Genomic DNA, 15,195 nt, shown 5'->3' on the forward strand with positions numbered 1-15,195 from the left:
TATGTACCGATATCGGGAAAAAATTATCTATCGTGGCAATTGGATGCTGATTTGCACTTAGAATCAAAAGGTCTTGGTGCCACAATTAAAGAGAAAAGTGCATCAAGTGAAAATAAAGCAAAGACACTAATATTATTGAGACATCATATTCATGATGATTTGAAAAAGGAATATCTGACAATCAAAGATCCTGCAGATCCCTGCGTGAACAGTACTGTAGCTTCACTATTCATTTATAACATAATCTATATATATTTGGAATATTTCCTAGATTGTAGGATATTATAGTTAGGTCAAGATCTCTTATTATACATATATGTATGTGTGTTCGATAACCCTAATACTCAAGGAAATCAGTTCTCGTACATGGTATCAGAGCTCACGTCTTACGACAATCTCTAGCCACCGCCGCCTCTCTTTTTTTTTTTTTTTTTTTCGACGACGTCCAGACTTCCTTTCTGACGTCACCCCTTATTTCTCTTGTTTAACATGGCCGCCACTGGTTCCTCTTCATCATCCGAATCTGCTGCTACGTTTAATCCTCTTGCACCGGCCACAACTCTCCTCACCATCAACATGTCGAATGTTACTAAGCTCATCTCCTCCAATTATGTCACATGGAGCATCCAAGTTCGTGCTCTCCTTGAAGGACACAATCTGGATTGTTTCATCCTTGATGATACCGCAGTCCCTCCGGCGAAGCTTGACCAGGACGGTGTTCCAACCGATAATCCTGCCTTTGTCTCTTTCAAACAGCAAGATCGGCTGCTGTTCAGTGCATTACTTGGCACCATCTCGCTCCCGTTACAGCCTGTTGTGGCTCGTGCATCCTCGGTTCGCGAAGCTTGGAAGACACTCGCCAACATCTACGGCAAGGCTTCCCGAGGTCATCTCCTCCAATTGCGGGATCAAATCAAACGTTGCGTGAAGGGCACGCAATCGGTTGATGAATACATTCGATTCATCACCACCAAATCTGATGAGTTGGCCATCCTCGGGAAACCTCTCGATCATGAAGATCTCCTTGATGCTATTCTCTCCGGCCTACCCGAAGAGTACAAGCCCGTGGTTGATATTGTTCAGGCCAAAGATGTTGCTGTTTCACTTGAGGAACTCCATGAGAAGCTGATTAACCATGAGGCTAAACTCACCTCCCTTGCTGCACCGTCGTCTGTGCCTTTCCCTGTCACCGCCAATGTCGCTGCCTCTCGGTCTCGTCCTCACTATCGTGGCTTTGCTCCTAGCCGCGGACATACATGGCATCGCTCTTCTTCCGGATCCTCCAAAGGATATCAGGGTCGGTGTCAAGCTTGTGGAGTTCATGGTCATAGCGCTCAGAGGTGCAGTCAGTTCCGACTTATTTCGGCATCTCCCACTCCTGGTGGTTCCTCGTCGCACCCACCGCAGTGGCAGTCGCAGTCTCGCCCTTGGCAGCCTCGTGCGAATCACACCATGATGTCGCCCTATGATTCTTCTCAATGGCTCCTTGATAGCGGTGCTTCTCATCATATCACCTCCGACTTGCATAATCTCTCTATGCACAATCCATACCAAGGTGGTGATGATGTTGTTCTTGGTGATGGCTCGGGCTTACCCATATCTCATACGGGTTCTTTCTCCGTCGCTCTTCCCTCTCGTACATTATCTCTCGACAATGTGCTTTGTGTGCCGTCTATGCATAAGAATCTTGTCTCTGTCTCACAATTATGCAATTCTAATAATGTCTCGGTGGAATTCTTTCCACACTCGTTTCAGGTGAAGGACCTAAGCACGGGGGCGTCGATTCTAAAAGGACGGACTAGGGATGGCGTCTATGAATGGCCGGTCTCCTCTCCCACTGCTTCTCCTCTTGTTTTATCGAGTCAAAAGTCCACTTTGTCCGAGTGGCACTCCCGTTTAGGTCACCCCGCTTTTCCGATTCTTCAACATGTTGTTTCTTCGTTTAATTTGCCATTGTCTCGGGATTCTCCTTCTTTATTTTGTGATTCTTGTTCACGTAATAAAAGTCATAAACTACCATTTCATCATTCTTCGGTTTCTTCTTCACGACCACTTGAATTATTATTTTCGGATGTCTGGACCTCTCCCGTCATGTCCTTGGACGGTTTTAAATATTATGTCTTATTTGTGGATCATTTTACCCGCTATTCATGGTTATATCCTCTCAAACAAAAATCTCAAGTTCGTGAAACGTTTATTACCTTTAAACACCTCGTGGAAAATCGTTTTTCAACCAAAATTCTATCCCTTTACTCCGATAATGGTGGTGAGTTCATTGCTTTGCGTTCCTTTCTTGCTTCTCATGGCATCTCTCATTATACCACTCCACCTCATACTCCCGAGCATAATGGCATCTCTGAACGTAAACATCGACATATTGTTGAAACGGGTCTCTCTTTGCTTCATCGTGCTTCTCTCCCCCTGTCCTTTTGGTCATTTGCTTTTTCCACGGCCGTGTATCTCATTAACCGCCTACCAACACCGACTCTTTCCATGAATTCCCCTTTCTCGGCTCTCTTTGGTTTGGTTCCAAATTATGATAAACTCCGTGTTTTTGGCTCTCTTTGTTATCCATGGCTTCGTCCTTATTCCTCTCATAAACTTGATCCTCGGTCTTCCCCTTGTGTTTTCCTCGGGTATTCTCCTTCCCAAAGTGCCTTCTTTTGTTTTGACTTCCTCCGTTCTCGCGTCTTTGTTTCTCGTCATGTTATTTTTCATGAGTCTATCTTTCCTTTTGCTGACCTTTCTCGGTTCTCCCCTGTCTCTACCGTTGAGTCTCCCTTACCTAGTCTCCTTGGTTCTCCTGTCTCTCTTGTCCAGCCCTACAGCCCGCAGGTCGTTCCAACGCCTGTCCCACTGTCCTCGACTATGCCCCTGAGCGTATGTCCTTCACCACCTGAGGATCTTGCTGTTGCTCCAGAGTCGGTGTGCCAGCCACTGTCAGAGTCTGCCTCGCCTGCCTCTACAACGCCGATTCCCTCCTTGCCGAGAAACACGCACTCCATGGTCACCCGTGGGAAGAACAACATCACCAAGCCGGTAATGAAGCTTACTCTAACAGCTTCTCTTTTGGATTCTCACAGGGAACCCGCCACGACATCTCAAGCTTTGAAGGATCCTCGTTGGAGATTGGCGATGAGTGATGAGTTTAATGCTCTAGTTCGGAATGGCACTTGGGAGCTCGTCCCGTCTGCATCTCACATGAATATTGTTGGTTGCAAATGGGTTTTTCGCGTTAAGACGAATCCGGATGGCTCTCTTGATCGTTACAAAGCCCGGTTAGTGGCGAAGGGCATTCATCAACGACCCGGAATTGATTTTCATGAGACGTTTAGCCCGGTTGTCAAGCCACCCACTATTCGGCTCGTGCTCAGTCTTGCTATCACTCAGGGTTGGCCCATACGCCAACTTGATGTTAACAATGCCTTTCTCCAAGGCCATCTCTCGGACGAAGTCTATATGTCTCAACCGTCCGGCTTTATTGATAAGGATCGTCCAACTTATGTGTGCAAGCTTCGCAAGGCTATCTATGGGCTCAAACAGGCCCCTCGTGCGTGGTATTCGGAATTGAGGAACTTTCTACTTGCTCGGGACTTCGTTAACTCGGTTGCCGATGCTTCACTTTTCATCCATCGTGGTAAGGACTTTCAACTCCTTGTCCTTGTGTATGTTGATGATCTCATTGTCACCGGTAGTTGCTCAACTCGGATTGGTGAATTTATTTCAACCCTCGCGGCCCGTTTCTCCCTCAAGGATCTTGGTCATCTCTCCTTCTTCCTTGGGATTGAAGCTTCTCGCTCTTCTCATGGTCTCTTTCTTAGTCAAAGAAAGTACATCACTGATCTTCTCCACCGTACAAATATGTCCGATGCTAAGGCTGTTTCAACTCCGATGTCTTCGACTACGCGGCTCACTCTTACCGCCGGTAAGCCTCTGTCGGACCCTTTGGAGTTTCGCATGATTGTGGGCAGCTTACAGTACTTGTCTCTCACTCGTCCGGATGTTAGTTTTGCTGTGAATAAGCTTTCTCAATTTATGCATGCCCCGACTGACCTCCATTGGATTGCGGCCAAGAGAGTGTTGAGGTATCTTGCGGGAACACGTACATCGGGTATCTTTCTCTCAGCCAATAATGCTGTTAGTCTTCATGCTTTTAGTGACGCGGATTGGGCTGGTGATCCTGGGGATTTTCGTTCCACCGGCGCATATGTGGTCTATCTTGGCAAACACCCAATCTCGTGGTCATCGAAGAAGCTCACTGGTCATTCTCGATCTTCCACCGAGACCGAATATCGCTCAGTTGCTAACGCCTCTGCTGAGATTTGTTGGCTCGTCTCGTTGCTCTCTGAACTTGGCGTCACTCTTCCCACTACCCCGACCATTTATTGTGACAACATTGGAGCCACGTACCTTAGTGCCAATCCCGTTTTCCACTCGCGCATGAAACATTTAGCATTGGATTTTTTCTTTGTTCGTGGCCAAGTGGAATCCGGCAAGCTTAAGGTTCTTCATGTTAGCTCCAAGGATCAACTCGCGGACGTGCTCACTAAACCTCTTCCTCGCTCGGCTTTTCATGATCTTTGTGTCAAGATCGGCATCACCTCCAGTGCTCCGTCTTGAGGGGGCGTATTGGTGATATTTGTGATTAATTGTAATCTATATATATTTGGAATATTTCCTAGATTGTAGGATATTATAGTTAGGTCAAGATCTCTTATTATACCTATATGTATGTGTGTTCGATAACCCTAATACTCAAGGAAATCAGTTCTCGTACAATTTTCACCCACTTTTATTTTTTGTTTTTATTTATAATTAAAACATTTGACTGATTTAATTTAAGGGTTTTACAATTTGTTTTCTTTTGCTTGTTGAGAATGATACTTATATAAAAATCTATATTTGAAAACCTCACATGGATGTGAGAAACTTGATGATGTGTGTGTGTATATATATATATTGGATTTAATACTATATAAAAACAATATGATTGATTATACATTTAAAAAAAAAACATGACTACATCTTTAATATAAGACCTAGCAAATGAATATATAAAATAATATTTGATTAAATCATTATATTACTAGTAAAAGTTTGCTATAGTTTTGTTTTTGGCTATTATTTGAATTTCTCAGCGCAGTTGCTTTGCCGCAGCTTATAATTGGACATATTGATGTTTATTATAAGTTTGCAATGTAATCTATTATACTAAAAATAAAATACCCAATTTATTGTACTAAATAAATTGAAAAAAACATCGTACTTATTTCAAACAAGTTTTGAAATATATAACGTAATATTTGACGTATGGATCGAAAATTTCCATGTATTTTTTTTTTCATTTCTTCCAATGTAAATTGATATAATACAAACATTTTTTGGGCTAATTTAATTATGCATTAATATATTAATATTTTATAGGCTTTCCCTTTCCGCCCCATGGCCTATTTTTAATTTTATCATTATTTTATTTTTGTCCAACGTTACTCTCTCCAATAATAGGATTTTCCGATGCTTTCTAAAAATTATTTGATTTAGGCTTCTTCGTCACCTTCATCAAATTAGGGTTTTCTCTGTTCCCAATTTCGGAGTTTCTTTGGCTTAGGCTCTAAGGTCCACTCCCCTGCTTTGGTTTCTCTGTCCGGAGAGAGATCTACTTTGCTCTCCCTTCTTCTCCAGCTTGAACGGGAACTTTCCTCGTTTGTTTTTTTTTTCTGCGTCTTCGACCATGTTTTGGAAGTTGTCGGCTCTATCTGCCGCTTCGCCGGTGAGTGGGCGTTGCTTTGTCTGATTTTCGTTGTCATCGTCTTAATATTTTCTACTGATCTCGTTTTGTTCTGAATCATGATGAATTATTTGAGATTTCGTCGTTTTTGAAATACTGTTTGGCAGATTTTTGGATGAATTGAAATTGGAAACGATAAAGGGTGTATGTCTTTGTGGCTTAATTATACGGTAAATGAAAAATGTGAAAGTTTTTGGTTTCATCTTTACGTGACTTACGATTTCAGATTATGTTTTGCTGCTTTGAATTGGAGATGATCCATTGTTCTGCGTTGTTTCATTTGCCTTGAAGATACTGCGGTGGAATAACTTCGTATCTTTGTTCTTTGACGTGTTCTAATCGTTGTGGGAGTTAAAAGTTTCTCTTTTTTTTTTTTACCTGATTCGAGTGTTAGAGAATAATTTACGTGCTTTAGTTACCTCGCACTTGCATTTTGTTTTAGGACTGCTGATGTAGTTTCAGAAGGAGAACTCAACTGGGGAATGCTGTTGTTGTTGCGATGATTTGCCAATCTCTACTTACGCTTTTATCGCATTTGCCTTATCCTCTGCCTGTTATGACAGGTTGAATCTATCCTAGACAAGGAAGACTTCACTTTGGAAGAGCTCCTGGATGAGGAAGATATAATCCAAGAGTGCAAAGCTTTAAACAGCCGGCTCATAAATTTGTAATTCATTTAGGCTTCAGTGCTTCACCCTTTTAACATACGTTTGAACTCGTGGTTTATGCGTGTATATTTCTTATATTTTCTTTTGCACTATTACGTTTATCTCATGCCATTTATATTAACCATTTTCTGTAAAGTCCTTGAGAAGGCATGCGACCGTGTAGATATAGCACACCACATAGATAGAATCACAATATGCTTCTTTATGTTTTCTTATTGCAGGAAGCGAATAGAATACAGCGAAAGTATTTGTTTCTAATAATAGCGAGGGGAGTGATATTTTCCTTTTTAAGTTTTTTATTTTATATGCTTATTTGCAGTCTGAGAGGAAGAACCCAAGTGGAGCAGTTATTACATTATATTGTCGAGGAAGCTGCAGAAGATGCTGATAGCAAGCGTGCTTTCAAGTATGGTCATTGTGGTTTCAGTGCTTTAGAATTTCACCCACTGTTCGATGAAACTTGTTAAGAATACTGTTGATATGATTTTGGATTATTACCCAACTATGTTGAACAGTGTTAATTGACCCTAAAGCATGTTTATGCATCAGGTTCCCTTTCATCTCCTCTGAAGTATTCGCATGTGAAATAGATGTCATTCTTAGCACTTTAGTGGAGGATGAGGAGGTACGTGTAAATTTATTTTAATGAAAGCATACCTCTCTTCATTTTGAGAATTTGAGCATACGATTACTTTCTGTTTCTTTTCATCTGGTCTCATGCAGCATTCTCATTTTCCTTTTGCAGCTAATGAACCTCCTCTTCTCCTTTTTGGAGCCAAAGCGTTCTCATAGTGTAATGCTAGCGGGATATTTCAGCAAGGTAATGTATTGGTTGCTTAAGTCTAAAATCTGAGATCAATTATTTACAGTACAATACATATGAGGTTCCTGCTATTACTAGGCTCTTCAGGAGATTTTATGCTCATGTGCCCGTTATTTGCAAAAGATTCACTTTGCTTTCTTTGGATTTAGGTTGTCATATGCCTCATTTTGAGGAAGACGGTTCCACTGATGAACTATGCCAAAGTAAGTTGGTTTGTTTGGATAATCATAATATGAACTATGCCAAAATTTTGGATACTATGCCAGAGAAGTAGAAATTAGCACAGAAAGCATTACTGATTGAAGTTTGTCAATGTGTGAATTATGGCTTATAAAATTGATATAAAAGTAGCATTTAACACTGGAATGCCATTTACAGGCCCATCAAAATGTTTTCCAGCAACTGGTTGATTTGATAGGGATTACGGCCATAATGGAGGTAAATAATCGCTCTCTTCCCCCCTTTTCCCCTGAACTTTGAGTTTGCTTATTAATTTTCAGTCGAAATTCATATCATTTATGTAGGTTCTAACTCGATTGGTTGGTGCTGATGATCATGTATATCCCAACCACCTGGATGTGATGCACTGGTTGGCTGATAGCAATCTGCTGGAAATGATTGTAGATAAACTTAACCCTCTAGTAAGTATCATTTTGGAAACTTTATTCCCTTCCTTTTGCAGGAAATAAATAAAATTATAAAATGAAAAATAAAATGTGAAATCCGTTGCTTCTTTCATGTGGTTGCTAGTTGTCAACTGACTATATTATTTGTTTTTGGCCTCTTAAGTGAATATGGAATAGTTGGAGATTGATAGCTTCCTCTTGCAGATTTTGATCTTTAAATTCACAGTTGTTGATAATCTTCTTCCAAACCTCTGTATACAGTGCACATGCAATTTTGTGATTGTATGGTTATGTTTCGTTTAAAAAACATGAACTTGCTATCATAACTTTTGACCTGCTGTGAGTCTGTGATATGGTGACATATCTGACTAGATCTTTTTGTTTGGCTGCTTGGATCAGAATACTCCTGAAGTTAATGGAAATGCTGCTGAAACACTCTGCATGATCACGCAAAATGCACCATCACCTTTGGCTACCAAACTGTCTAGTCCCAGGTTTGCAGGGTGTCTTGTCCTCTTCGATTCGTTATAACCTACTTGGTAACTTAATTGATATAAGGGATATCTGTTCCTACAGTTTTGTTGCTAGGATATTGGGCCATGCCTTGGAAGATGCCCGCTCCAAATCTTGCCTTGTACACTCACTTTCCGTGTGTATTTCTTTGTTGGATCCAAGAAGATATGCAGTTTCTTCTCCCTTTATGTATACGTTTAGAGGCCATCATCTCTTTGAGTCCCCAATTTCCGTGAACCCTGAGACTGTTGCTGCCATGCTGCCTAAACTTGGTTAGTGCGACACTGCATCAACTTTTCTATTTGTTCTATACTTTAACAATTTGTTTTTTCTATTTTGCAACCGGTACTTGTTTTTATCGTAAGATATATGGTCCCTTCTACAACTAAATGTTAGAATCGGTTTCCATATTGTTGTTTTGCTTTCCTTCAGCTAATGTTATCCTCATCTTCCTTTTTTTCTATACTCCTCTCATCTTCCTCTTATTTAAGTTGACAATACATGTTTCCAAGCCTGTCGAAATCTTGTATTGTTTTCTCACTCAATCTCATTCCACTTTCTTAACTGCGACTTCTGGATACTTTTGAAGTACGAGGATTCTTTTTTATTTTCCTTTTTAGTATTTTTTGTTTTGTTTTCTCTGGCGGAATAAATTGGAGCAATCATTCTTGTTGGGTGCATTCTTCGAATTTGTTTGTCTTTTCCTCTGCAGGCCCTTGTTGTATTTTTGAAAGTGTAAAAATCTCTGGTGCAGGTGAATTACTTGCACTTTTGAATGTATCTTCTGATGAAAAGATACTACCGACAACTTATGGGCAGTTGAGACCTCCTCTTGGTAGTCATCGTCTTAAGGTCAGGTCTGCTTTTGAGAAATTTAATCTGCGTCAATTGGAGGTGATTTTATCATGTTATGGAACCAATAACTGATTCTGGACTAGTTATGTCGAGTTTTCACACAGTCTAGTAATCCACCCTTCTTTCCGTAAGGCCTCTGCTGATCTTTTTATTTGTTTTGTGTTGTTGACGTCTTGTTTCAGATTGTAGAGTTCGTAACTGTCTTGTTGAAAACTGCCATTGAAGCTACAGAAAAGGAACTAGTGACCGCCGGAGCCATCAGAAGAGTTCTTGATCTGTTCTTTGAGTAAGATTTTACCTATGCTTGTGATTGACCACACCAATATTCTTTCCAACATGTTGTCGTTATTTGGTATTTGCGCTGATGGGATTGCTGCGGCTAAGTTCTTGTTCTTTTTTTTTTTCATTTCAAAATGATGCAGGTACCCTTATAATAATGCATTGCATCATCATGTGGAGAGTATAATAGCGTTGTGTTTGGACAGCAAGAACGATGCCATAGTCGACCATCTCCTCCAAGAGTGTGATCTGATTGGAAAAATTCTTCAAATAGAGAAACAACCAATTCTTTCCGGTGATAACCAGGTATGTGCAGTTTTTCTGACACGTGTATATTGGCCTTACTGGGAAGCTCATTGACTGATTACTGAACTTATAAACATAAGTATGAAATTTGGGAAGAGAATAATATACTACCTTTTCATCGTATCAGTAAGAGAAATTGTGGAATGTACCATTCTGTATGGTTTCCAAAGCTACTTTGGGGTTTCTCCCCTCGTTTTTTTTTCTTTTTGTTGATGGACAAATTGTACTAAGTTATCTATACACGCTTTTGCATTGATGCAGCCAACATTACCCACTGCTGGGAAACCTGAGCTTCGAGTGGGAAATATTGGGCATATTACAAGAATCGCAAACAAGCTTGCTCAATTATCAAGAAGCAATAGCCAAATAAAGACATTTCTACAGGTTGGTTTTGCAGTTACTCGATGGAATTTTCTTAAACCATGTGAATATACACTGTCTTCGCACAGTACATACTCACACCACCAATGATATTTTGAGAAGTTCAAGCATTTGATGACCCATGTCTGTGTTGCTGCATTACCTTTACGTCCTAATTATAGGTCCCTTTGAATATATATTGGTTTAAGCATATCATATCACTCCTTTTACTGCCCTTACTGAAGTCAAGTAGCATTGATCTCTTACACATACACTCACAGAGTTATAGACTATGGTCAGCCTCTTCTTTGTTGCATATCCTGTTAGCTTGTGTCTTTGCATGTTTATTTTCATATATACAATCTGTCACATGAAGCATTTTTCTTTCCTTTTCAGGAAAATAATGAATGGATCGAGTGGGAAACTAACGTTTTGCAAGATCGTAATGCTGTTGAAAATGTCTACCGCTGGTCTTGCGGGTATGCCTCTTGTTTTACCTTCATATATCTCTTGATTCTTTATTGTTACAAATTGTGATGAATTCTTTTACGTTACATGCAGCCGCCCAACCACGTTACATGATAGAACTAGGGAGAGTGACGAAGATGATATTCAAGACAGGAGTTATGATCTTGCTGCTCTATCTAACAACTTGAACCAGTTCAGATACAACATGTTTGAGAACGATGGTTCTGAGGAGGTAGTTTACCAACTCTATAATCCGAAAATTCCTTGTTTGTTTTGAAACTTTTGCTGGATTTAATATTTCCTGTCTTTCTGGTTCCAGGGTCATGGTGCAAATGGCAGTGTCCAAGAGGTATTTATACGTTATGAATCTTTGATTTTTATGTAATGGAGAAAATTGTGGGTTTGTCTACAATATAAACAGTATAGGCAATACAGTGCTGACTTCACCGGTTTGGTTGCAAACTTTTACACATTTTGTAGGATACACGCTTGGATGATGAATCCGATGAAGTCGTTATATCGTCCTTGAGACTTGGTGATGAACAGGCGAGGTATAGCTTCTGAATTATTTGAACATTGTATTATGGCTTCTAAGTGTCCGAGTGAAAACGATGGAATCTTTTTTTTCTTCTTCCCGATGTAGCAATTTGTTCACAAACTCAAACTGGTTCACATTCCAAGAAGATGGGTTCAGCGAAAGCACAAGAATAACACCTTTGGAGGAGACGATGGAGGATGTGAGCTTGAACGAACCAACCAATGGTAACAATGCAGGAGCAGAAGACGGATCAATGGCGGAAACCAAGTATCCCGATAACGTTGAGCAGAATCTCGGGTTTGATGCACCGAGAAATGAAGATTTGAGTTCGGATAACTCCTCATCCACCGAATGGGTAACACGGGGAAATTCTTCATCCACCGTTCCGGTCGGTGAAACTTTGACAAACCCATTTGTCGATGAGGACGAGGGCAGGATGTCCGACCTGAGAATCCCCAACGGCGGCCTGACCTCCTCCGAGGGGTCGTCGGAGATTATGAGCCCGAGATCGCCGCCCGTCCCTTCGCTGTTTGAAGAGGAAGTGGAGTTTGTAGGGGTGGAGCCTGAAGGAACAGAGAGGGCAATGGAGCAAGCTCTCAAGGAAGGCATAGTCGGAGAGGCCGGGCCGATGAAGAGGACCACCACCATCCCGTCGCCGGAGAAGGAGAATTCCGGCGAGAAGAAGAAGGAGTTCAACGACACAAACTACTGGAGAATCGATCAAGAGGTGACGGTGGTGGAATAAAGCCGTAATGAGAATGTATAGTGTTTTAGATCTTACCAGTTACCAGTGGTTCACTCTCGACTCTTTTACATTGTTCTTTTACTTCTTACAGATTTTCTCACAGTTTGCTACAGAAGTTCCCGTTGATATTTTGTTCCTTCGATTTTGTAACACTTGTTGTTGTCCTTTTTTTTAATATACAAAATATGTTTTAACGTCTTGTCGTATCTGATTTTCTGTAATAAGATTATCTATTGTATAATTGTAACACAAACAGTTAACCTTCATTAGAAGAATCCGGTGCTTCTAAGAATTTTAATAAAAACAGATAACATTATATTATTTTTGTAAGTGAAGTTGATTTTTATAGTACTAACAATATGAAATAGAAATTAGATACATTCTATATATATATATACATACACACGTATAGTTATAACTCATAGATCTCATAAATAACAATAAATTTCGATATTTTTAATAACCAAATCAATTGTGCGATTTTCATTTTTGGGTATATATATATTTTTTCATTTATGATTTGGCGCAATAACATTTTTAATCACAATTAGTAAAACAAAAAATGTGTAAAATATAAAATTAATACTATATATATATATATATATATATATTTGACGAAGTCCAAAGTGAAATGAGGAAACACAATGGTTTTATTTTATTTTTAGCCATGATTGACTTGTCCAGCGTTATTATACATTAAACGTTAGTCCTACGAAATAAATAATCATTGTGAAAATACAAAAATATTTTATAAGAACAAAAAGAGAAAAGAAGTCAAAAAACAATTTTAAAAGCAATACATTGAAAATACTGGAGAAAATGATATCTCCAAAACATACGCTGCTGAAGATTAGTTATGATACAATTTTGCTCTCCACGCGCCTATGGCACCGAAAAAGCAAAATTCTCGGGAATTCCCTGGACAATAGTCCCGGGAAATAGCGCGCGTGAACGCAACGCGTGAATCCTGCGAGTGGATTTACAACACATAGGATTGCTTTAAATATTTTCTTAAAAAAGAAAAAAGCGAAATTGCTCACGTGGCAAAATGTGATTGGTGATGATAGAACTATAGGAATTCTCAAGAAACTTGAAAGGGATTTAAAAAACTGGGTGAAACGATCGAACAAGATCAATAAGAATTTCAATATTTTTCAAGATAATTAAATCAATTCTACATCAACTTTATTTTTTTTTCTTTTAAGAGTATTCGAATTAATACTATCTTTAATCAAAATCAGTAAAATAATAGTTTTTAAATAAATTTATAATATTAATGTTAAAAATATAAAACATTAAATACAGTATATATATATATATATATATTAATTAGGTATTTCAAAACTAAATTTGATTAAATGAATGTAATAGAACTATTACGATTCTTATAAATAAAGCTAATCAGTTTGAAATATTAGAAAATAATAAATAAAATTATATTATATATATATCGAAGTTGAAAAATTCAACGAAATCCAAACTTAAAAGAAGACAATGACTTTATTTTTAACAATTGTCTAACTTTCCAACATATTATATTACAAACAAATCTTACTAAATAAATTTTTTATTTTTGAAAAAAACCAAATCAGAATAAAAAGTGATAAAACATTGTGTTTGTAAGATAAAAACAATTTTGAAAAATAAATAGATGGAAACTATTTCCAAAATATACGTGGAAATCCAAAGTTCTCATGCTGAAGTCAACTTATGAACTGTGGAGATACGGGTCAAGGTTTCTTTAAAGAAGAAGAAAAAAAAATCTCTGATTCAATCGAGAAAAAGCAGGTATACCACGTGGCACAATCTGATTGGCCGATCGGATATATAAAAAGGAGGATACGAAATCTCTGGAAACTCGGGATTCAAAAATGCGGTGGAAGAGAAGAAGTCGGAGGAGGCGTCGTGGTCGAGATCGAAAGGATGATGGAGGTGGTGCTGAACGATAGGTTGGGACAAAGGTGAGGGTGAAGCGCAACGAAGACGACGCCATTCGAGACCTGAAGAAGCTGGCTGCCGCCCAGACGGGGATCCGACCCGATAAGATCCGGATCCAGATATGGTACGCCATCTACAACCCTCAAGGACTACGAGATCCATGACGGCATGGGCCTCGAGCTCTACTACTACTGATCCCCATCTCTCCTTCTCTCTCTCCGGTACGCGCCGGCGCCTATACATACACACGTATATATATAAACACATATCCCTGGTTTGTCTTCTTCCATTTTTGCCCTTCCTGTGTTTCACCAATCAAATTTGGAGTCTAATTCTTTCTTTTTGTGGTTTTTGAATGATGCAAAACTATATTCCCCATGTTTTTTTGTTTATGAAATCGAAAATACCTAAAAATTCCTGAGAATATTAATTACTGAATAGGTGTGTTTATTTATTTTTAAACTTATATTTTTAAACAAAGTAATTATTAAATTTACGCAAAAATTTCATAATCGTCCTTACCACTAATTCACCAAAATAATGAGTTGACGAGTGATATATCAAATCTCACCAGCAAAGAGATGCCATGTAAGCAGAACCGGTCTATTAGATCCGGTCCTGATTCATAGATAAATGAGTTTTAATCGAATCAGGTTATAAATAAATCTGGTGTAATCGAACCGGAACATAAATAAATTGGGTTCAAGCGAACCGGGTCATAAAGAAATCGGGTTTAAACGAACCAGTTTGAATATAGAAAACCGAGAAAAAAAGTCGGGTCTAAGCGACTCGGTTCCGGTTTGAATATAGAAAACCGGGTTTAAACGACTCAATCCCGATTTTCTATATTCAAACCCGGTTTAGTAATTATTGTATTAAAAAAATCAAATTCGGAAATAAATAAACGTATTTACAAATTCATAAATTAATATTCTACCAAAAAATGTTGTTTTTCCGTACGAAAGTTTGAATTTTTCTTGTTATTTTACAAATTGCTGAACGATTTAATGTCAAATTTCCTATACTCTCATGTTTTTAACACCAACTCATTATTTTGATTAATTAGTGGTAATGACGATTATAGAATTCTTATATAAATATAGTAATTATTGTGTTCAAAAAATTAAATTCGAAAATAATTAGTCGCACCTACAAATTCATGAATTAATATTCTACAAAAAAAAATGTTATTTTCGCGTATAAAAGTTTGAATTTTTCTTGTTATTTTACAAATTGCTGAACGATTTAATGTCAAACTTCCTATACTTTCATGCTTTTAACACTCTTT

The 15,195-nt window shown here is 38.7% G+C and overlaps 1 protein-coding gene and 1 pseudogene across 2 annotated transcripts; both read left to right on the forward strand.

Moving 5' to 3' along the window:
* The first annotated feature begins 5,509 nt into the window (after window positions 1-5,509).
* Window positions 5,510-12,168, forward strand: LOC104799507 (serine/threonine-protein phosphatase 6 regulatory subunit 3). 2 transcript variants are annotated; one of them, XM_010522072.2, is made up of 20 exons: window positions 5,510-5,770; window positions 5,896-5,958; window positions 6,352-6,455; window positions 6,776-6,862; window positions 7,006-7,081; window positions 7,202-7,276; window positions 7,429-7,482; window positions 7,658-7,717; window positions 7,804-7,920; window positions 8,305-8,399; window positions 8,482-8,690; window positions 9,173-9,270; window positions 9,456-9,559; window positions 9,696-9,858; window positions 10,120-10,242; window positions 10,615-10,697; window positions 10,780-10,918; window positions 11,006-11,035; window positions 11,167-11,237; window positions 11,330-12,168. In XM_010522072.2, exons 2-20 carry the CDS (start codon window positions 5,935-5,937, stop codon window positions 11,967-11,969), a joined length of 2,352 nt encoding a protein of 783 aa, XP_010520374.1. In that variant the 5' UTR covers window positions 5,510-5,770; window positions 5,896-5,934; the 3' UTR covers window positions 11,970-12,168. The 2 variants fall into 2 exon arrangements, with proteins under 2 accessions (XP_010520374.1, XP_010520373.1); XM_010522071.2 differs by lacking the exon at window positions 5,896-5,958.
* A 1,724-nt stretch (window positions 12,169-13,892) lies between these two features.
* Window positions 13,893-14,331, forward strand: LOC109116050 (annotated as a pseudogene).
* The last annotated feature ends 864 nt before the right edge of the window (window positions 14,332-15,195 follow it).

Source organism: Tarenaya hassleriana, unplaced genomic scaffold, assembly GCF_000463585.1.
Source record: "Tarenaya hassleriana unplaced genomic scaffold, ASM46358v1 Cleome6, whole genome shotgun sequence".
Lineage (NCBI taxonomy): Eukaryota > Viridiplantae > Streptophyta > Magnoliopsida > Brassicales > Cleomaceae > Tarenaya > Tarenaya hassleriana.